The sequence below is a fragment of the Catharus ustulatus genome, chromosome 1 (assembly GCF_009819885.2).
Source record: "Catharus ustulatus isolate bCatUst1 chromosome 1, bCatUst1.pri.v2, whole genome shotgun sequence".
NCBI lineage: Eukaryota > Metazoa > Chordata > Aves > Passeriformes > Turdidae > Catharus > Catharus ustulatus.
The window spans coordinates 112,974,196-112,998,260 of NC_046221.1; the positions used below are offsets into that span (position 1 = coordinate 112,974,196).

Consider the following 24,065-nt stretch of genomic DNA (forward strand, 5'->3'; position numbering starts at 1 on the left):
CTCTTCACTTTTAAAATTCTGCAGGGACATTATTTTTAATGCTAAACTGAAAGCAGCAGTTTTAACTATTTTTGTTGTCAAATACTGTAAGGTTTTTGAGACACATTGCCTGCTTGTGGAAGAGTTACAAATTTCCTTACCTGGCAAAAGAGAAAAAGGAAAGAAGGATAGTTGAATTTATACCCAAAGTATAATCGCCTGTCATAAAAATATGTCAACAAAGGATGAAACATTACCAGGAAAGTTTAAATAGGGGGTTTTCTCTTTTTGACCACTCTGTTGTCCTATCTTTTTATTTTCCTGGTTTTGTTTTGTTATTCTGAAAATGAATCAGGAGTACAGCTGAGCACAGATTAGCCATTATGGCATTAGATTTTCCTATAAGGTAGTATCAGAATGAGTATTTTTTCTTTGTGTCTTAAACTTAAATGAAGAGACCAAGAGTTTATATCTGCTCTCTGATTGGGATACTTCATTAACTGAATATCTTCTCAAGAATGGCTCGGTGGTTTCTCTGTCAGAATTTACGCTACATGTTCTGCATGCATCTGGAAATCTTCCATGCTTAAATATGAAAAGTCACGTTCTTAAAATCTTAACTTTTAAAAGTGAAAAGTCTTTCTTACAGCAGCATACCAATTCTGGACTGTTTCTTCATATTACAGGTAATTCAGGGTGGTGATTCTACTGTTTAGTATATATTAAATGTGAGGCAAAGAAGGAAGATAAAGGTGTGACATTTACTTGTGGATCCTTTTGGTGTGTTCATTTTTGCTATCCATTTATTGCTTACCATGTCTATTTCAGTAAAAAATAGAAGAGGTTTAGTAACTGCTTCAATATTTTTCTAGATGTGTTCTAGACTTACTTAATTGTTGTCATAGCCACACATGCAGAAAAATTCTGCTAAAAGCTCGTGAAGTGGATCTCCTTTCGATGTATAGATGCCTTGGAACACACAGGTTTTCCAAGCATGGTATGGAAGAGTTGGGTATTCAAGATTTCAATATAGATCTAAGATCCAATAAGAAATTTTGAGGGAGGGAGAGGGAATACTATTAGGCAGCTCTATACTCCTGGAAAGTACCAGGAGATTTAAGCCATGTGGCAAGGTCAGCGGGCTCTCATGAGAAAAACAGTGAAACTGCTGAATTTCATTTTGAGGCTTCAGTGTGGCTAGCAGAAGAAAGGCTACTTGTATTACTTAGCAGCTGTGCCACAGAACGTTTTCTGCAGTACCTGGACACAAAGCCAAACCAGTGGTTGCCATACACACTGTGAAGATATTTGCACGGATAATAAAGTTTTGCATTTTTTACTACTGCCATTCAGACATTCAGTAAAAGCACTTGGCAAACACTAATGAATTTGTTCCCACAGAGGCAAAGACATGACAGCCAACGCTTTTCAAATTTAAGTATTTAGAATTAGACACCAAAGTGTTTTTAGAACCCATGATAAAAATGATTGAATTTTTACAACTGTAGAATACTCACAGCTCTCTGCAAGTGGCTTCATTACTCATACAAAATATAAGCAGTTTTGGAAGACACATGATTTTTTCCCACCAGTGTAGAAAGAAAAGCCTCATCCTGTTAAAAGTTAATTGCCAAGCTTTCATTCTCATTCAAGCAGTCTATTTAGTTCCTTGGTTCTGGGGCAGCAGCAGCTGATGGTGAGTTGCTGAAGCTGCTGCTAAGATTTTTCAAACTGATTTTAGTGAGAGTTTTGACCTGATCTCTGAAGGTTGGACCATTTCAGGTTACCTGCTCTGGTAAGCAACTGTATGTCTGCTTGTTTGCATCATGCCAGTTTTCAGCCTCAGAATCCACAAAAAGGAGTACAACAGTAACAACAAAGTTGACCATGGCTTTAGTCAGCAAAAAGTATAAATATATAAATAGAGAGGGACTGAAGGCTTGCTGAATTGCAACCATGTCAGATAAACAAGAATGAAATAAAAAAGTAGTTTAAATGTCATTAAGATATGCACAAGTTGAAGAAAAAGAAATTAGAAAAAAGTTGTTGTGTATAATGTTAGCAAGCAAAAGACATCAGGAAGGGAGGGAGGAAAGCAAGAAAGAACCTCAAGTCAACCTCCTGACCTCCACAGATAACAATCATGTTGCTTAAAGAAGAGCTTGCATTTTAAAATATGAGCTTGAAAAAGCTATATATTTCTTAAGCAGAAGTCTGCTGGAGTTCTGCTTTAAAAGACTCTTAGGAAAACTAGATTTATCTAGCATCAAAAGCTATTTTTCCCTCCTGAGACAATTTTTTTGTTTTGTTTCTTTTTGGATACTTACTGGATTTTTGACCCATTCTATTTTAACTCCTTATGAATCTCAACCTTTTGGATAACTCTACCAGATACAACTTCCTTGCCAGGCTGACTTGACCTGGATACCCACCATGCACAACAGCACTGCTGAAATTCCGCACACAGCTGCAACATATAATGAGACTTGTCCTACCCAGTCACCGAGCTCCGAGTTTTCACTGGGTGTGTTGGTGCTGCTGGCTCTCCTCATGGTGCTGCTGTCTCTGGTGACCATCCTTGGAAACAGCCTGGTGATCCTTGCTTTCATTATGGACAAAAACCTCAGGCATCGGAGTAACTATTTCTTTCTGAATCTTGCTGTTTCAGACTTTGCAGTGGGTAAGTCACAGCCATGTGCTAATTGTGTTGTAGGACTCTTAGGAGAAGCACTGGTGTTTATTTTATGTGTGTTTTCTTCTGAGAGAGCTATTCCCCAGCTGTGTCCAGGGGAGGGATGGGGAATGGTGAAAGTTGCATGAAGTGCCCATTATTTTTCAGAAAATAAAGGATGCTTTGTTAGATAAGCAGGTAATGTTTAGTGCTGCAGGATAAAATGCTACTGTGGAAATTTTATGGACTAACAAAGAATGGGAGTTGTTTGTGAAGAGTTTTGGCTGAAATTTAGATATCTAATCAAATACAGCCTACATTGTCTGACAGATATTGCATACATGGTCAATATCTTCTGTTTCATTCTGTTATCACACAATACAGATTATCACCTAATATTTGTGACTGATTAGTAATGAATGCTATTTTTAAGCATTTTGCTTAAAAATGTGCTCTATCTAGAGTAATACATCAGGAAAACGTGCGTATAGGCAAATAAAAATTAAAGCAATTTCTAAGAATTTTGATGCTGTGTGTATATTTACACATAGGGAAACAGTTTTGAAACTTGTACTGAAAAAAGTACAATTAAAACATGATTGTGATGCTCAGTTGGAGATGGAAGTATTGCAATATTCTATGAAGTGTTTGGTGTCTTTCCTAAAAGCCTTGGTTAAATTACTGAGTGTGTAGAAGGATGGTTTCAAATAGTTGTGGCTATTTAATGAAATCTGTGTTCTGACTTGTCATATCATAACCATTTTCAATTTTTTTATTTTTACATACACATTTAAGAAGTACACTGAAAGAACAGAAGAAACTTTTCTTAAATTTTTTTCCAGTGCCAGGAGTTCTGTCAGGGGCACAGCTTCTAATAGTCCTCTCCTTGTAATGTCCGGATCTCCTTGTATAACATATATATATATATATATATATATATATATATATATATATATATATATATATATATATATACCTCCCTGTATGTGCATGATGTCTTCTTCCAACATATTTCTGCCTTGTTGTGCTGCAGAGCTGTTGCTGCCTGCTCTCCAGTTACAGTGCACTGGAAAAAAAACAGGAGTGAGCAGAAAACAAGTGGACAAACTGGTGTTCTCTTTTCTGACTCACCATCTAGCATTATACTGAACAAATACCAGCATCTTGCTGAGAAGTACAAAGTAAATAACATTCTCTGCCAAAGAAGGAAGTAAAGCTTACTTAGCATTACCTATTTTCTGTAATTTTTTTGTTTTGTGATATTATGTTTACCTGAATGTCTAGTTTTTAATTATAAATTTTGTTAAAAGCTTTGCCTTTGCCTTAGTTTGACTTCAGAGTCAAACAAATTTGTATTTTTGTATGTACACAATTTAGATTTGGGGTATGTCTAAGTTATCCTTACGTTCTTCTTGATCTAAATTGCTAAAAGCTTGCAGAATCATTTGCTTATTCTTTTAACATATCTAATCTAGCTGCTTTTGACATTCAGCAGCTTTTGCTTTGTCTCCGTGCTTCTGACCTATAGCTGGGTATGAATAGAGATCTCTTGATTCTTAGTTGAGGGAGAACAACAGGGACTTTATGAAACTTTATGGAAATGAAAACTCTCAAGATACTCTGTTACAGGAGTACACACTATTAGTTAGTAAATCTAAAGTTGCAGCCAGTTTTTTTCCTGATGTGAATGTTAAAATCTATAATGTTTTGCTAAATAGACCAAGTGCCAATTGCTCTGTAAGTGCAGTTGATTCTATTTTGTTGCAGCATTGATGCTGCACTTCATTTCTGCATCCCATTTGACTGCACCATTAGTTCTTTAGCCTCCCAAGGCTGTGTTGTGATTCTGTGTAGAGTGATCACCTCAAAATCCATTAAAATGGGATCATATTGGCATTTTTACAACATTTGGATTTAGGTAGCAATGGTGCGGGTGTGTCACTTCTTTGTTCCCACAGTCTGATGAGTTTCCATAGATAATATCCTATTAGCTAAGTTGGTTTTTATCAAGATTTATGATGAGGGGAAAGGTTAGGCTGGGTGTATATAATTAACTGTGCTGTTCTTGTTAGCCTTTTGATCATATAGTCCAAAACTCGTATTTCTGTAAGAAACTGACTTCTGGAACCCTTTCCAACAAATATGCTTCTAAGAGGATAGAAGAATGGCAACTGGATAATTTGTTATAGAAAACAGTGAATTACATTGGGTGAAAGATATTTTTGTTTGTTTCAATTTCAGTAGATAACACAGTGTTTACTTCAGCAGGTAAGGCAGTCAACTGCTCCTTCCTTTAGCAGGTGGTGTTAATTGGAGAGGTAACAATGATACACAATAAACATGATACACCTTTTAGAGAGGTATTAATTATAAGAATGTTACTAGCACCTAGTTTGTAGTAATGGTTCTTTGGTTGCAGGATAATACAAAGCCTTCCATGTGGCAATTCCAGCCAGTATTGCTCAATCTTTTATCAGATACTGAAGAAATATCTCTCTGCTGTCATGCAGTGCCGTGCTGACTGATGTGTGCATTTGGTTTCTTTTCACAGGTGTGTTCTGTATGCCATTGTACATCCCTTATGCCCTGACAGGGACATGGCACTTGGGAAGAAGCCTGTGCAAGCTCTGGCTGGTCATGGACTATCTTGTGTGCACAGCTTCAGTGTTTAACATCGTCCTTATCAGCTACGACCGTTTCCTGTCAGTTACAAAAGCTGTAAGAATAACATTTCTATTTATTGCTTTCTATATCTTGGGATTTCTATAAAACTCAGTGTGTTTCACCATTAACACTTCAAGCTGAATGGCGCTTTGTTGTTGGTACCATTTTTAATAGAGAAATGATGATGCTTCAATGTTGCTTTGGGACTTAGGACATTGCCTTGCCTATGATTTCAATGTTGCTCTCGTGCCACCTGCACTAGAAATTATTTGATTACACTACATGGGAGATGGGAAGGTCCAGGTGGGAAAAAGGCAGCAGGTGTGGGGAGAACTTGGACTTTGGCCATTAGAAGAGCTGGTGGTAATGAAAACTAGGTTGAGTCAAGGATGTGCTTAGGCTTGGATAAATTTTGTAAGAAAAGTGTTTGGAGAAACAGTGAGATGGACTGAGTGAAGATCAGATGAGGATCTGAATTACTGCAGGGAGTGATTGATATGTGCTGACAATGAGCAGTTGAGTGGAAACTGATCGCTTGAAGCAAAAAGAAGACTGAAGCAAAATTTGTGAAGAGATAACAGATTTTTCTTGAGTGTTGTCATTCTTCTGTTTCAGAAGATATCCAAGGAATCAAGTAAGAAATATTGTCATTCACCATTTCTAAACTCTACTTGGTGTTTGGTTGTAGAATCCGAGAATGGTTTGGATTGGAAGAGACCTTCAAGATTATCTGGTTCCAACCCCCTGCCATGGGCAAGGACACCTTCCACTAGCCCAGGTTTCTCAGACACCCCATCCAGCCTGACCTTGAACACTTCCAGGGATGGGGCATCCACAGTGTCTCTGTTGTGTTCCAGTGCTTCACCACACTCACTACAAAGAATTTCTTTCTAATACCTGTTCTGAACCTATTTTCTTTTGGTTTAAAGCCATTGCCCCTTGTCCTATCTCTACTTGCCCTTCAGGAAGGGCTTCTACTCAGCCTTCTGGAAGGCTGCAGTCAGGTCACCCCAAAGCCTTTTCTTCTCCAGGCTGATGAGTCTGCTTGCTTCAATGACGTGTTTCATATTAGATTGGGAGGTTCTCTTTTGGGAAGTGCTGATACAATGTCTAATCACTTTCTCTTCTTCCCTAGCGATGTGGTTTTTACAATTGGTTTTTGCTGGTTTGTCGGCTTTTTTTGTTTTTTCTTTCTTCCTTTTTTTTTTTTTTTAAACTGAAGAGTAAAAATCCCTGTATTTAAGACGTTAACAAGGCTGCAGAGCTCAGAATAAGAATGATGTAAATTAAAACAACCTCTGTAACCTGAGATCCATGTCCTTGAGCCATTGCTGATGGTCTTCATTTACATGATCACATTCTGGTTTTCTTCTTTAGGGTATTAGGATGGAGTGAGTCTAGGAATGTATAACAGGGCTGTTACCCAAAGAAGAGACACCATGCTTTCTCACAGACTTGGGATCCACCTCTGCCTCTGCTGCAAAGCTAGGCTGTGGCCGGGTTCCAGTCACTCCAGACTTAACAATGTGTGAAGCTGTGCCCAGCTTCCTGTTTTCTGCCTCTAAATTGAGCTGCTCAGACCTGGAGCTCTGCATGGAGCTAATATGATGCTTTAAGATGTAGAGGAGTCTGAATATTCAGGCTACGGGTATTTAAAACAGAGAATCCAAACCAATGTGCATAACTCTGCACTACAGCTCTGATACCTGCTGGTGAAATAGGGACCATGCCTTTTGCGTGCTGTGTGGCTGTGAAGGTGCCATTCATTATTATTTGTGTATCGTGTAGGTGCTCTGCTAATGAACAGTATGGGGAGCTGATGAGGAAGGCAGCGGTTCTGAGGAAAGCCTGAGATGCCAAAAGTTGAACAGTATAGAGGAAATAAAACTGTCCAGCTTTCCATTAACTTTTTGTACTATGAAAGAGGGAATCAAGAGTATGGCTGAGCTATTACAGGGCGGGCTTAGTTCTTGCATTTCCTAACTTTGGATGCTTTTATTTTAATTCTTAATACGGTGTCTGGGCAGACATGAAAGCACCAAGATTTTCAGTAGTGGAATGAACTGTTTACAAGGTAAGGCTAATATTAAAATAGAGTGATTCAATAAGGCAGGGGATGTTATAGTATATGTCTGGGATAGATTTTTCTGCTATGGCAAGAGGAAACAGCTTGAAAAATTATATTGTCTGGTGTTTGCAGTCTCACATGGCAACCTGTCTAATATAGAAGGATTCTACTTTTACTGGGTATGTAGGAACTCCCACAGCTGCTTTCACTCTCTGCTGAGCCTGGGCTGATGAATCATAAACCTACGCCTTACCAATTCCTTATTGCTACTTTATTGTGTGGTGGAAACAAGCTATGGCCTTTCATACCTGGAAGCTAAATGATGTTTTAGCCATCATAATTTCTGCTCCTCTCCTATGCCTAGTATTAAAACAAATCACAGACCTGCAGAGTAAGGAGAACAAGACTAGCAGTTTTTCAGAACCTCACATACTGAAGATGTTCTAGGTGTCTGGGGAAATACAGAAAAAAAATTACTATATTTGGCTTGATTACATATGATTTTTTGACATAATTTTCCCAAAATGTTGCCTGAATATGTGACATGTTCTTTTTGCCTTGCAGGTGTCTTACAGAGCCCGGCAAGGAATAATGTCCAGCCCTGCCATCAAGATGGTGGCCATCTGGGTCTTAGCCTTCCTTCTGTACTGCCCAGCCGTCCTGTTTTGGGAGCACGTGGCCGGACACAGCGTGGTTGCGGTGGATCAGTGCCATGCTGAGTTCTACAACAACTGGTACTTCCTGCTGTGTGCATCCACGCTGGAGTTCTTTGTGCCCCTGCTCCTGGTGACCTACTTCAACATGCACATCTTCCACAACATCCAGAGGCGCCAGCGGCGTGGCAGCGTGCAGGACTGTGAGTCTGCAGGGAGCAGCAGCCTGTCCTGGAGGTTTTGTGGCTTGCCGAGGCCAGGGGCATCGTCTCCTTCATCAGAAGCAGAGGACAGTGTTTCTTCACTAACGAGGTCATGGAGACCAGCAGCAGTGGCTAATGGTCCATCTCGAAAAGAGAGCAGTTCTACAGCTCTCAAAAGGAACTTTTCTGCTTCCTTCTCTTCAAAGACTGGATCAAAACTGCAGCGGGACAAGAAAATAGCAAAGTCTCTTGCGATAATTGTCTGTGTGTTTGCCATTTGCTGGGCCCCATACTCCTTATTAATGATTATTCGTGGAGCCTGCCACGGGAAGTGCATCCATAAGTCTCTGTATGAAGCAACCTTTTGGCTTTTGTGGATCAATTCCTCTTTGAACCCATTTCTTTATCCTCTCTGTCATATGAGGTTCCGAATGGCTTTTCTGAAGATATTGTGTCCCCAAAAGTTAGCAACACCGAAATCTGGTAACACACCTTCTTTATAGAGAGGTGAAAGAAATGTCTTACAGATAAGGTTCCTCTGTTATTTAGTGATTCATTTTCATATGTATTGTCGGCAAAAATAGAGGAAAAAGCAATTTGTTTACTAATGACTAATTGTTTAAGAGTGCAGCAGAGTTATGTAGTTGCCCTGATATTGCTAATTTTCAGGATCTCATTTTTGGTTTTGCTGGTATGAGGCCAGATTAATTACTGTCTAGCGCATTGAAAAGAATAACAAGCTTTGCTGGGTGACCTTTTGGTTTGTGAGTGTGAGATATATTTTTTTCCTTCTCTTTTTTTTCTTTTCTTTGTTTAATGCATAGAGCTGGCACTGTGAAAAACTCTGCTATCGCTGTCTCCATAGAGAGTAATTGGGGGAGATACCTGTTCATGTATGTGTTGAAGTAAAATTTATGTCCTGTTTATGAACCTAAAGCTATCAGTGAAGAAGCAATTCTGCTACATTTTCTAAAGATTGTAAAAATACTCACAGAAGCAGTATATTTTGATTTTATAAACTATTATGAAGACAAGAGGGTGCCCTCTCCTTGTTATAATACCCACAGTGAGCAATATTCAAGTGAATGGGCTGCCTAACCTACCATATCTGTCCTTTTCAAATTTTAATCTGGTATTTCAGGACAAAGTACATGTAAGTTAGTAATTCTGAATGATTTTCAGAGAATGAATTTTTCCATGCTTAAGAGGATTTTGAGATTGGTTATCAAAATGGTCAGACATAAATGGTAGTTAGTCTTTTCACCTATACTGTTTTTTCACCTGACAGTGGCTGCCTCCTCAGTTGTGCTTAAATGACATTTAGTGCCAGATCTGTGCACTATGTGATTGCCTAAAAGATAGGCCAGTGTTGGGCACATGATCACATTCCTGTTGAATTAGCAAAGCAAGCAATGCTAAATTCATACTGGATTTATGATTTTGGCTGGCTGTGCGAGAATAGACAATAGCCTTTCGAGTGTAAAGCTTTGCAAGTGCAAAGATATTCCATCAAAATGCCTAGAACAAATTTTATCTGACAGAGTGATTTTTATACTAGCTAAGTTCTTTGTGTCCTGTTACTGAGACATTATGTGGATTTTTTTCTGCCACAGAACAAATATCAAACTGGATTTTTTCAATTAGGGAGCAAGGGCCTGCTTGAGAATGAGGTTTAGAGAGGTCTGGAAGCTGATACAGAGATATCTTAAGCAGCTCTTAACAAACAAAGCTGTTGAATGTCCAGTGCTGATAGGAGTGAACAGATGTGTTGGCGAAAGCAATGGAGCTTGATTATACCCTATTCCATGTGCCAAACTTTCTTACCATGTGTTGAGTGTTGCAACCCACCCAGAAAGCTTTCATGGATGGGTAAGTGAGAGTCACTGGCTACATCTTTTTCTCTCCTTTTATGTGATGTTATTCCTCTTTGTTTATAAATATAAAAATGTATGAAATATGGAAAGCGAAATCTGATGCACAGAACAATGAAGAGCAGTAGTCAACTTAAATAGTTTTTAATCTAATTTGAAATTGGCTGTTGAAGTGTTGCTATAACAGAGTACTCCTATGCAAGCACAATTCAAATGCATGGAAGCAGCCTAATTATAGCACAAAAGTTGATGGCTTTGAAGAGCTAGAATGTCTTTCTGTTCAGAGGTCTGGAACTGAAGACTTCTCTTGCCAGTTTTTGCACTGCTGTAAGATTATCTTTCACCCTTCATTCTTGCTATGCTTCCTTGCCTGGATAGTGTTATGGATTGTGAGCCTAATTGCTAAGAGAGATGCAGCTTCAGGAGGAGGTCATTGATTCAGCACAGCTGTTTTTACTGTCATGAGCTGTGGTGCTGGCATAGATTCTGTAGGGTTTGTTTTTCTGTGATGCTTAAAAAACCTAAACACACACACAGAGTTAAAACATTTACAGAATAGCTGGTGTACTAAACATCTGTTAAATAGAGAAACTGAAGATAGGCCCAAGATGGAAATGTATTTGAGTAGTTTGCTTTTGCATCTCTATGTTTTTAATATAAAAATTCAGTTTGCATTTTGTGTTTAAAGAATGCGTTGCTCATTTTGGAAAATGACCCTACAAAATTATTGATGAGATAAACTGAGTCCACATTTTGCATTGCTGGAAAACTAGTTAGTGAATTTGCCAGGCAGAATAATCTGCAGCAAACTTGAAACAACATAGCATGGTGAAGCTACTAGAGATCAGTGGTTTTTAGAGTCTTTTACACACACAATGTTCAAACTGTTTTCTCACACTTCTCCCGTGTATTAGATGAATTTGTTGTATTTTTCTAATTGTTGAAAATTTTGCTTAATGCTCCCAGGGCAAGTCAAGCACTGGTTGCTGTGCCCACAGGTTTAAAGCTGTCTTGGTCAGGGTGGCATCAAAAATATTCTCCCTTGTAAATCATAAATCAGACATTTTTCAGGGTTGTGGTTAGATTATTTTTCAGCATTTGTTCTTATGCCCCGACTCAAATGGATGTTTCTTGCCAAAGGGTTTTCTAACCCAGGTGTCTCTAGCAAGTCACTCATTCAATTCACTATTTCATGTCTTTGAATTTTCTTCTGTCTTTGCAGATGTTCAGTATCCCTAAATACATGGTGACAGTGGCTATATGGGCTTTGTGGGCTTCAACTCAAACCACCCTATTTTTTTTCTAATCTGACCCTCTCAGATTTAAAAAGATCAAAACCCTCAACAAATAAAAAATACATGTTGGAAGAAATTGTGTTATCTTTTTTTTTGTTTATTTCTGGAGCAACTATTGAGCCCTAATGGTTCTCCTAATGTCCATATCCTTTATCTTCCAAAGGAAAAACCACATAGATTTCCCTCTGAGTGCCACACAGGAATATGATTAAAACTTCAACATTTGATTTATTTCCTAATTTTAAAAGCAAATTACTACATTCCCCTTGTCCACTAATCCAGTAATTTTATCAAAGAAGACAACCAAGTTGCTCAGGTATGATTTACCCTTGGTAAGTCCATGCTGACTGTTCCCAGCCACCTTCTCCTCCCCTAGGTCTCAGAAATACCTTCCAAGAGGACTCAGTCCATTATTTTCCCTAGGATTAAAGACAATCTGACCTTTTGTCTGTGGGGCAGCATTTGAAGATTGTTTCAACATTTGCATTTCTTCAGTTGTTGGGAATCTGCCTTCATCTCCATGATCATTCTAAGAGGATAGAAAGTGGCCTTGCAAAGGTGGTAGCTGGTTCTCTTGAGACTCCAATGGGTTCCATGGGTCAAGTCCCCTCAAGCACTCCTTCTTTATTCTCACCTGCATGTGACAGTTCTCATCCTTGAGCTCATTCACTGAGCCTGGAGGAAAGGGAGACCTATTTAATGAGGAATGAAGCTAAGGAAGCACTGGGTACCTCAGCCCTGTGTGCACCTGCTGTCACTGGATCACTGGTCTCATCCAGCAAAGTACCTGTATCTTCACTATTCGCCATTTTGCTGTTAATGGGGTGGCTGAAATTCTTCATGTTGTCCTTGATGTCCTTCACAAATATCAACTCTCGGTGATCTTTTGTTTTCCTAACATAATTCTTATATGGCCGGGCAATGTTTCTAAATACCTTGTTTGTATTCTGTCCCTCCTTCAAACTTCTTCATATGCTACCTTTTTGCATTGTAGTCTCCAGGGTTAGTCACTATCATGATACATCTGCTTGTTTTCTTGAGAGCTGGGATGGACTATTATTGTGCATGGAGGTTGCTGTCCTTAGAGGCCTGCAGCTTCCTTGAGCTCCTTGTCTTTTGGATCTGCCTCCAATGGGATTCCCGCTACCACTTTCCTAAATGGAAATCTGCTCACATGAAGGCCATGGTCTGCACAGCTACTTTCCTTCCTCATCCCCTTTAGGATCTTGAGTTCCACTACCTCATCATCACTGCATCTGAGTCTGGCACTGATAACACATCTCTACACAGCCCCTCTTTGCCACTGAGCAGGTGATTCAGCTGTGCACCACCTCCATTAGCCCACACAGGAATTACATCTGGAAGTTCCCCCTGACTCCTTCCAGTAACCTTGTTCAGTGCTAGGGCCTGATTGCACTTCCAGCAGATGCCATGAATGCTGAGGTCCTACATAAGAAGCAGGTCCTGTGGTCCAGAAGCTTCCTTGAATTGCTTAAAGAAGACTTCATCAGATCTCTCACCCTGAGCTCTGCAATGTGCTCTCACCACCATGTCACCCAAGTCAAGTGTGGCTTGGTGAGTGCACAGGAAGCTTTAGTACCTCCTCTATGCTTCCCTGCAGGCTGCAACTGTGCACACACACACACCTAAGGTAACTGTGTCTCATTGACACCTTTTGCCATTCCTGAGGTCTCTTCTGTTTCTGTTGCCCTTCACCTTTTGCTTCAATGACTCTTTACAACATAATTCCCTTTGTTCTCAATATGGGAGCAGGGCACAGTGTCTTTCATCCTCACATCTTGCCCATCTCCTCTTTCCTTGTTTCTTGCCCTACACCTTCCAAGCACCTTGGCGTTATGGCTGCAGTTTGAAATGCTGGTCACTTGGTGTGCCATGCTGCTCCAGAGTCAGCGAGTATCAGCCGCAGCCATAGCCTACCACATTCTGTGCACTCCTACCAAAATAAATGGAGTTGTGATGAGGGATATCTTTTATCACACCTGAAAAGGGCTAAAGGCTTGGTATTTCATGGAGTAAAAGCTTATCTAGGATTACTTGGGAGGTGTACACACTATAAAGACCTTCAAAGTCCAAGTATTTGGTTTGTTTTGTCCAGAGCTGCTGGTTAGGGTGAGCTGAAGAGATATTGGTGATGCTTCTGCTGCATGTAACTCTATTACAAATTCTCTGTGACCAGAAACACTAAGAAATATCTCTCTGTTATCAAGTGTAAAATTTAAAAAGCAGTATAGGAGCAAGTGCAAAAGTGTCTACATTTAATGGTAAAGGAAATAGAAATGGAATAATTTTCATCCTGTTCACCACAGTGGAAGTGAAAATGAGATATGGTTTTAGCTTCAGTACAATTTGATATGTAAAACCACTTAATGCAAACTGCTTAACTGTGAAAAAGTTATCTTCATAGAAGGATAGCAGATAAGGATCTTTGTCAGGAAAGACACTGCGTATGAGGTGTCTTTTGTAAGGCCAATAGGTGCATTCAGATGAAGAATGTCAGAGAGTCCAGGTCTTGAGGTCTTGTGTTCTGTCTTTTTGATATTGTGAATCTTTTCTATTTATGTTTCAGTACTCAGCCCAGCCTGTTAATAGACTTGTCTCAACCTTTTGGATAACTCTACCAGATACAACTTCCTTCCCAGGCTGACTTGACCTGGATACCCACCATGCACAACAACACTGCTGAAATTCTGCACGCAGCTGCGATGTGTAACGAGACTTGGCCCACCCAGTCACCATGCTCCAAGTTCTCACTGGGTGTGTTGGTGCTGCTGGCTCTCCTCATGGTGCTGCTGTCTCTGGTGACCATCCTTGGAAACAGCCTGGTGATCCTTGCTTTCATTATGGACAAAAACCTCAGGCATCGGAGTAACTATTTCTTTCTGAATCTTGCTGTTTCAGACTTTGCAGTGGGTAAGTCACAGCCATGTGCTAATTGTGTTGTAGGACTCTTAGGAGAAGCACTGGTGTTTATTTTATGTGTGTTTTCTTCTGAGAGAGCTATTTCCCAGCTGAGTCTGGGGGAAGGATGGGGAATGGTGGAAGCTGCATGAAGTATTTAAATAGCCCAATATGTCTCAAAATATGATATAATGAGAAAGGCATCCGTTTTTATATAAATACTTTTAATGTTGCTTCAAGAAAAAGGAGTGACTATTACATGTGAATACTTTTTGAAGAGATTGTTTACTACAGTTTATGATTTACCCTTGCCTCTCCTGTCAGAGTGTTCATCTCACTCTTCAGAACATCCTTATATTTAACAGCTATGTGTGATACATCCAGGTAAATTAATTACTTCTCTACACAGTACTAATGGTTTATGAATGTATCACACTACAGAAAGACACTTTATCACTTTATCAGCAGGACTTTTCACAGGTTTCAACTTAACACATGCTATTGATCTGATGGGTTGTTTGATACCAATAACACCCTGCTGGCATCTCTCATCCATATTCCTTAATGGTCCCCTCTTCCCATAGCATAACTCCAGAAGATCTTGTTGCTGGAGCTGCCATGGATCCAGTCCTGGCTGGTAGTGCCAAGTGAGGTGGTGGTGGAGTGAATGCCTTCTGCAGCACTACTCCATGGCTGAAGCCAGGGAAACAGCCCAGCGGCAGAGAAAACCTGACAAACCATAGTCCTGTGGCAGATGTGCCAGCAAATGTCTTGACTTGAGGCTGGCAAAGAGGTACTTCTGCACACAAAAGCTTTCTCTTCAGGATAGTCACAGAGACCAGTATTCATTGAACTGTGAGAAAGGAAATCGTGGCCACAGACCTCCTGCACTTCTGACAGTACCATCTCCCCAAATGCTGTTCCTTTGTCAGTGCTATGTAGTGAAGAGAATTAGTTTAGCCTTTCAGGTTTTCCTTCATTTATACCATTCATAACATGTGTTACCTTATTCTGGGGCTTGCCCCATGGGGCAGAATCCATACGGTGCATATGATGAAACCTTTGCTTTCCTGCTAAGGAAATTTGCTGGAGCTGCTATTTCATTGCTCAGATCTTCTGCAAAAGTCTGTTTCACCTCATATCTCACAGTTTAGTCAAATATCTGCCTTTGGCATCTGTTCTTTGTGGCTGGTGCCTTATGCATTCTTAAATCAGCCAAGAAGAAATGATTACCATCAGTATTACGTTCGCCTATATAGACCTATAGTAAATCTAAGATTTTGTCTCTGGAACTGGTCAGGAAATAGTTTATTTTCTGAAATTTCTGTGGGGTTGTTTTTGGTTTGTTTTTTTTTAAATTTGTTAATAATCTGGAATCTTTCCAGGGATGTGACTCATCTTTTGCATTCACTGATTAGTAAAATTAGGAATAACTTCAAATATCAATGTCTAAAACCTGGGGTTTGCCTCTATGTTTGTATGTATAGCTAAAAGCAGTCATTACTTTTTGACATGGTGCCAAACATTAATCCCATTGAAGTTCATGAGAACAGTAGCTGTTTTCAGCAACCATGGAAAATGAGTATTTAGTAGCAAAGTGATGCTACTTGTATTTGAGTTATATGTTAAAATAAGCCATCAGTATTGAGAGCACTGTGAGCATTTCCCTGTTGATAACAGTCTGTCAGCTCACTGCCCAGAGTTTTATTGTCAGTGAACCACATCACCCTGGATATGTTTAGTAACTTCTAAGAACTTGATGGACATGTCAGGAAAGGAATAATCAGGAGAGTTTAAAATGGATCTTGAAGCAGAATATAATTTTCTATTTATCTCTGATAGATCAGCATTCTCAGGAATGTAGAACCAGCTATTTCACCATTCTTTTGAAAGAATGTTAGTGTTAAAATGAAGAAGTTGCTGGCTTAAAAATAAAATTATTTTCTTAATGGAGTTCTTCAGTGGAAGGTCTTTTGGACAAAGCATAAATTTAACAAACCAAAATAGTTTTGGAGTAATTCTCAGGTAGAGAAGAAGCATGAGATTAAAACATTCCTTAAAAATGAGAGTTTCATACTTCTGCTGTGTCTGCTCTATCTCTGGTAGAACACCACAGACTGCCCAATGTAATGTCTTCAGCTTACAAATGCTAACCAATCTTACAAAAGTAACTGCCACTGTCAACATCTTCAGATATATTTGAGGGAAAATTCTAATACAGATGAAAGAATAGAGAAAATACAATGATGAGGTTACCTATCAGAAGGCAACCACAATGCATATATGCTGCAACACTAATTTTATACCCTTAGAGAGTCTAAGTTGGTTAGACTTGGATTTTCTTCTTCAGTTAATCCTTCTATGTTGAATTGCTTTCAGCTTATGCTCAACCATCAGCATACATAAATCACACTAAGATCTAAGACATAGGAAGCTACAATCAGATTTAATGAGAATTTAAGAATTTATGTATATAAATTACATGCCCATCTAAATAGATTTGTTGATTTTTTTTTTAACTGAAATACCAAAACAGTCTGTCACTTTGCTTCCAGGAGTTTGCAATCCCTAAGAACTGCATGGTGTCTTTGTGGTTGCTTTCCTCAGGTGTGTTCTGCATGCCCCTCTACATCCCTTACAGCCTGACAGGAAAATGGCACTTGGGAAGAGGCATCTGCAAGCTCTGGCTGGTCATGGACTATCTCCTCTGCACAGCTTCAGTATATAACATTGTTCTTATCAGCTATGACCGTTTTCTCTCAGTTACTAAAGCTGTAAGTACCCTGTATAGAACCTCTCTGATTTTTTTTCCTTGGATTGTTATATTCACCAACCTTTGCCATGTTGATGAGTGTAAGACCAAATTTATGATAATACCCCTCAAAATATACTGGCATGTGGTGATAATTAGATATTTTGCAGCCAGATGGGGTGAATATTCTACATTGAGCATGCTTCAGCGCAGAGCCAGTCAACCAGGACTTTTCTCACAATTTCTGCTGCAAGCTGCTGTTGTGTTTTTCTGCCTGAGGAAAAGCAGTCTAGGGGGTAAAAAGGGTAAGGCATCAGACTGGTAAAAAAGGAGCAGAGAAAGGAAATCCAGAGTGAACTGGATTTGGGTTTGGACCTAAAATCAGGTATGGAAGGAAAAGACAGTGGAGCTGCAGTGGTGAAACAAAGGGCACTGAGGAGGTGTCTAAAGCTGAGATGTGGTCAAAAATGATTCTAGATAAGACTGGGAGCAAGAGCAAACAGGAAGAAGGTGGGACAAAGGACAGACTGCAATCATTGCTGCATTGTAGATATGCAGCAATAAACTCTCTGTATCTGCAGCAGAGCCCCAAACTTCAGACGCGTTCTGTCTCTGCTTTCTGCAGAGAATCCTACACGCTTGGTGTGAGCTTTATGTCTTGGACCATGCTAGAGGTGGAGGCCAGCATTTCTCACCAGCCACACTGTTAGCTCAAGTGGCAGGGAATGTCATGGAGAACTAAAGGTTCCAGCGCTTTTGGGCATATGAGACTGTCAACATAAGTTCATGCAATCGAATTTCAGTCTTATTTATGGTAATTAAATTAACTTCCTATAACTGCCTTTTTATTAAATTATTTTATTTTATTTTATTTTATTTTATTTTATTTTATTTTATTTTATTTTATTTTATTTTATTTTATTTTATTTTATTTTATTTTATTTTATTTTATTTTATTTTATTTTATTTTATTTTATTTAAGGAAAAAAACTTGGAAACCAAACACCAAAATTTTTGGTGTGTAAGAAACCTTATGCTGGAAAGCCAAAGACTCAGCATTTACAAAGTACAAAATTCAGAGCACCTACATAAATACAGTTGAGACCTATGGACATTTGTATGATAGTTCTAGTGACATTAACTCAAAATTTGTAATCAGTTGGATGCCTAAGCTTGCAGAATTACTCATTCTTCCTGTGAAAGGGATGAAGCAGGATGTGAGCTACATTATATCTATCTGTTCTGCCATGTATAGTAGAAAATATGGACTGGCCCTGGAGTGGATGGAGAAGGAAGAAAATGGATGATTTTTTAGTTTCATCAGCTCAGAGCTGTGGTGCAGGTGTGGTATCCTTTCATCCTCATGAATTGTCTAGTAAATACAGTAATTTCATGACCATAAGGCGCACCGGACTATAAGGTGCACCCCCCGGGAGTCGGCAAACTTCGCAACTTTGTAGCTCATATAAGGCGCACCGGATTGTAAGGCGCACCTTTTTTTTGCCACGAAGATCCATGCTGCACGCAACAAAGTAATGAATTAGTAACGGAAACCCACGATCATGGAGCTTACTGGCAAGGGCTCAATTTGGAAATATTTTTCACAGATCGGTGTAGGCTTTCAAAGGCAGCCCCAGGTGCCCTCCCCATGCAGTGGGCCCTGGCACTCCCGCCTGCCCCTGGTGCCGGCTGGCGCGGCTCGGCGCAGCCACGGGGCTGCCTCCCCTTTGCGGCTCCGTTCTGCCGCGGTGCTGTTCCCCCTCGCAGCTCCGCAGAGCTGCCGTGCCATTCCCTCGCTCGGCTCGGCGCTCCTGCTGTGCCACCTGTCCCTCACTGGGCTCGGTGCTGCCGCCATGCCACCTGTCCCTCGCTCAGCTCGGCGCTCCTGCCGTGCTGTTCCCCCTTGAAGCTCCATTGTGCCGCCATGCTGTTCCCCCTTGCGGCTCCGCAGAGCAACCCTGCCGCCTGTCCCTCGCTTGGCTTGGCAGCCTGGCCACCCCACCTGCCCCTATCAGCTGTGACCCCACTGGTCACGGTACCGTGGCCCCGCCAGCCCCTATCAGCTGTGGCCCCGCTGGCCCGTGCTGGCCGCAACCCCGCGGGCTGCGCCTGCCCCTATCAGCTGTGGCCCTGCTGCCCCCAGCACTGCGGCCCCACTGGCCCCTATCGGCTGTGGCCCCGCTGGCCACGGCACCGTGACCCTGCCGGCCCCTATCGGGCTGTGGCCCCTCAGCTCAGGCCGCCACGCACAATAAAGTAATGAAGTAGTAACGCCTCCCTGCCCACGTTGCTCCCTGTGCCTGGGGCTGCCCGCAGCTGCCCCTCCATCGCTACTCGGCGCTCGCGCGGCGCCACCCCCCTCGCGGCTCTCACTTCTGGGGTGGCAAATGTTGCAACTTTGTACATCATATAAGGTGCACTGGACTATAGGGCGCACTTCCAGGTTCAGGGAATAATTTTCGTCAAAAGGGTGCGCCTTATAGTCGTGAAATTACTGTAATTTTCTTATGGGTTAAATCTATGTGCCACCTTTTCTGTTGAGCACCATGATGAATACCATTATTTGTTTGTAAAATGCTGTAAGAAGCAGCGCAGTTTCCCGTGAGGGGGAGTCCCCAACAGCTATAAAGTGCTACTTCCTCTGGCACTTCAGATCACGGGTGATGGAGTGTGTGAAACAGAGGCCCCTCTGAATTCTTCAGAGAGAGATCAGAGTGCAGGAATCGAATTGAAACCTTTGGATGGATTAAAGTATAGTAAGCCACTCATACATGAAATAGAGGTGTAAGTTTAAGTTGTAAGTAAGGAAATAAGTTTAAGTAAATAAGAATATGTTTTAAGTGCCTTAAAAAGTAAAAGCCTCAGAATTTAGTGTGAAAAACAAGCTGCGGTGAGAGCTCAAAAACACAATTCTGGACATTAGTATAGAAAACAAGTTTCAAAAACAAGCTGTACCGAGAGCTCAAAAACATAGTTCTAGACATAATAAAAATATAGTAAGAATATTGCTTGCATTCTTCAGATAAAACAGATAGGCTATATGTGCAAATTATACGTGAACTTTTGTATTATAGAACCAGAATTCTAATAGGTTTAGAAAAAATGCTTCAGATTTGTGTTTTTAGCTTATTGGGTAATTGTAAATAAGTATGTGTGAACTGGGGAGAGGTTCTCTCTCTTCTCTCTCCTCACTGCCATCATCATGGCCCAGAAGGAGACGAAGTTGCAGCTGCAACTTTGGCTCCTTGGGGCCTTGCACCAGGAGCTGCTTCTACTTCTAGTTGGGACTTTATTTCTGTTTGGGACTCTATACTGGAAAGCTTTTAGCAGAGACTTTAATAACTTGGGACTCTTTGCCTTTTGAGACTGATGTGCCTTTACAACAAACAACTTTACATCAACTAACAGCTGCTCTGCTCTTTGAAGACCTAAACCCATAGCAATCCCAACGCATAGGTGTCTCAAGCAAGGCATACCAAATTGCTAGGTTTTGATTGATGATTGTGTTTCATCCCCTGGACCTGGACCCTGGTATGGTGAGATTAACTTGTAGAGACCCTATGCTCTGTCAGCATCAATGGAAGAAACATACTTGGGTAAGCTCCAGCTGATCAGCACAGCCACAGCTCTGTATTACCAAGTGTCTCTTGAGTTCACCTCCTGTTGCTTCTCTTACTTCTGAAATGGGTCTCTACAAGTCTGAACATTTTATGTACAGTAATTTCATGAATACAAGCTGCACTGTTTTGACCAAAATTTTGCTTCCATACCGGAAATGCGGCTAATATTCAGGTGCGGCCAATATGTGAATAATTTTCTGACATTTTCAACCCTGGGAGTGCAAACCAAGTCAGTGCAAACTGCAAAGTCAAGCTCCTGCCAGTAAAACCCTGCATTTACACGGTTGTTACAAATTGGTTACTCTGTTGTGCGGCGGGTGGAGCTACTCTGTGCAGGCAGCACAGGGAGTGGGGAAGGTGGGGCAGCTCTCTCCTGCTGGGTCCGCGGCTCGGAGGAGGCAGGGGCTCTCTCCTGCTTTGCTCCGCGGCTCAGGGGGTTCCCGTCCCCGCGTGCTGCCGCCGCAGGAGCAGGCAGGCTACATCCCCACCTCCCATCGCCGCCGCATGTGCCGGCAGGCTCTGTGCCCCCCCTGCCGCCGCGGGGCAGCACCGGGCCGGGGTGACCGAGCCCAGCGGTGGCGGTGGCCGGCCCCGAGCGACCCCGCCGAGTGGCAGTGCCGAGCTGGGCCACCCAGCCCTGTCGGCAGCCCCGAGCCCTCATGGCCCGAGCCGAGCCAGTAAACCCCGCCCTGCCACTGTTCTGTTACTATTTGGCAACTTTGCTGCACATGGGTCCTCGCTGCGAATGACAGAGCGGCTTATGCTCGGGTGCGGCTTATTTATGGACAAAAAACAAAATGTTTGCCAACATCCGGCGATGCGGCTTATACTCAGTGCGGCTTGTATTCCTGAATTTACTGTATTTTTATCCCCCTCAGGTGTCTTACAGAGCCCAGCAGGGAATAACATCCAGCCCTGCCATCAAGATGGTGGCCATCTGGGTCTTAGCCTTCCTTCTGTACTGCCCAGCTGTCCTGTTTTGGGAACACGTGGCCGGACACAGCGTGGTTGCGGTGGATCAGTGCCATGCTGAGTTCTTCAACAACTGGTACTTCCTGCTGTGTGCATCCACGCTGGAGTTCTTTGTGCCCCTGCTCCTGGTGACCTACTTCAACATGCACATCTTCCATGACATCCAGAGGCGCCAGCGGCGTGGCAGCGTGCAGGACTGTGAGTCTGCAAGGCGCAGCAGCCTGTCCTGGAGGTTTTGTGGCTTGCCAAGGCCAGGGGCATCGTCTCCTTCGTCAGAAGCAGAGGACAGTGTTTCTTCTTCCATGAGACCAAAGAAAGAGTCTTTGGAAACTGACTGCTCATCTCCATCCAGAGGCAATTCTGTAACCCCAGAAAATTGCTTTTCTGTTTCCTTCTGTGCATCAAAACTGCAGCGGGACAAGAAAATAGCAAAGTCTCTTGCGATAATTGTCTGTGTGTTTGCCATTTGCTGGGCCCCATACTCCTTATTAATGATTATTCGTGGGGCCTGCCAGGGAACCTGTGTCCATGGCTTCCTGTATGAAGCAACCTTTTGGCTTTTGTGGATCAATTCTTCTTTGAACCCATTTCTTTACCCCCTGTGTCATGTTAAATTTCGAATGGCTTTTCTGAAACTACTAAGTCACAAAAAGTTTGCAACATTGCGATCAGGTTCTTTTTAGAAGGAAAAATTAAAACAAGGTCCAAGAGCAGCTGGATGAGGGATGTAAGCAACCACTGTTTGAAATTAGATTTAGTCTTTTCCAGGAGAATAAACTAGTAGGAAAATCTAAATAAGCCTTCTGTGAAATGTCCTCCCAGTTGAAGGTTATTGCCTCTGACTCTGCCTAGTAGTCTATTTGCATTATCTTCATTCCGATTGCTGAAAATATTGTCTTCAATTGCAGTACCACTTATATTTGTGTTCACAGGTGATATTATTTAAAAATACAATAAAGTTGTGTGTTACCCATAGGATCAATAGTATTCTAAAGTTGCTATTCTCTCTGTTCTACTTCTGTGGAACAATTTGCATTCAGAACCTGATTTTTGCCTATATGAAACATCCAATGAAGTTATTATTTTTGTTGTCTGGCACATAGCAGGATTTCAGAAGCAAATAGGAACTATCAAAAACTTGAGTGTATGCATTCTCTGCAGAAGGGCATCGCTTGCTGTATTTGCTCAGATGCAGCAATAGAGAATTCAGGTGTGTAAAGGATTTGTATGGATGTCCAACTATTCTGCAAGAAACCAGCCTTCTTCAGATGTAGTTTTGAGAGAGCATAGAAAGAGAAGGAGGATTTGTTCTTACTCCCGGTGGCGGGGGTGGAAATCCAGTTCTGTTTCTGTTACAAGCCCTCAGATGAAGGTTGTGATAAATGGGTGTATTTCTTACACACTCTGCAAGGCTGTGTTTGTTTTTCTGCATGAGCCAGGAAAATGACTGGCCTTGGTGGCTGCCTGTAGTATGTGTGGTGAGAGCTGAGACAGCTTGGAGGTGATCTCTCAATACATGCTTTCCATACGGTTAAGGACTATTTACTTGCATGGCTCTGGACTTACCAGGTACTAACTTCTTTACTAAATAAACAGGTGTGACTTTAAAATGTAAATAATTTCTTTTCATCACATGGTCAGTAAGTGTAAGGTTAAGAAGTAAATGGAAGAATGAAAACGAAAGAAATGTGAGAGGTATTTGGTTTTATCTTCTGTTTTTATTTGGTATATATTCTTATAGTATATTAATATATTTTGCTTAGCAGTCTTCTGAATGTTCTAGGCTGAAGTACCATTTAATCACAGTTATCTGTTTTGCTGTACTATATGATAATTTATACTCTTCTGCTTATACAAATTACATATGTATTCAGCAATGTAAGAAGTATTGTCTCTCAAGTATGAGATGAGAACTCTAATATTCAATGCAAGCTACTTTGAAGGCCTGTTTTTTGCATGTGTTGTAAGATTTTGGCCAGTGAGTTAGGCTTGTAATTACTGCTAGAAGTTAGCATGTGTGTATCTCCAAAGCATGTCAAAACACAAAACACAAGTGCTACTACACCTACCTGTTTTCTTTAAGCACAGCATGTACCAGTCTTTCACTTGCAAAGTTTTTGTCATTCTTTTAAAATGCAACTTATAAGGTCAAGTTGTAGTGTTGAACACATGCAAACAGATCCTTCTGTGTCAGCTTTTAGGCCAAATCCTCCTTCAAATTTGTAAGATGTGCTCTTTGACTTTTTGACTGTCAGCAATATAGAGATAAATATTTCATTCTGGTTAGCTTATCAAAAAGATATTTTTGAAATTTAGCTATTGCCATGTGACACATAATCTTATATCTATGTGTTGTGGTTTTTTTCTGTTCTTCCTCTTCCTTGCTCACATCTTTTGC

The 24,065-nt window shown here is 41.1% G+C and overlaps 1 protein-coding gene across 3 annotated transcripts; it reads left to right on the top strand.

The window, feature by feature from the left end:
* The first annotated feature begins 2,283 nt into the window (after positions 1 to 2,283).
* On the top strand, positions 2,284 to 22,645 carry HRH4 (histamine receptor H4). 3 transcript variants are annotated; one of them, XM_033080493.1, is made up of 4 exons: positions 2,284 to 2,659; positions 5,202 to 5,368; positions 7,947 to 8,474; positions 22,093 to 22,645. In XM_033080493.1, exons 1-4 carry the CDS (start codon positions 2,413 to 2,415, stop codon positions 22,348 to 22,350), a joined length of 1,200 nt encoding a protein of 399 aa, XP_032936384.1. In that variant the 5' UTR covers positions 2,284 to 2,412; the 3' UTR covers positions 22,351 to 22,645. The 3 variants fall into 3 exon arrangements, with proteins under 3 accessions (XP_032936384.1, XP_032936372.1, XP_032936395.1); XM_033080504.1 differs by lacking the exons at positions 2,284 to 2,659; positions 5,202 to 5,368; positions 7,947 to 8,474 and adding exons at positions 11,758 to 12,282; positions 13,992 to 14,335; positions 16,931 to 17,097 and having other exon boundaries at positions 21,574 to 22,645; XM_033080481.2 differs by lacking the exon at positions 22,093 to 22,645 and having other exon boundaries at positions 2,288 to 2,659; positions 7,947 to 11,468.
* Positions 22,646 to 24,065: the final 1,420 nt, after the last annotated feature.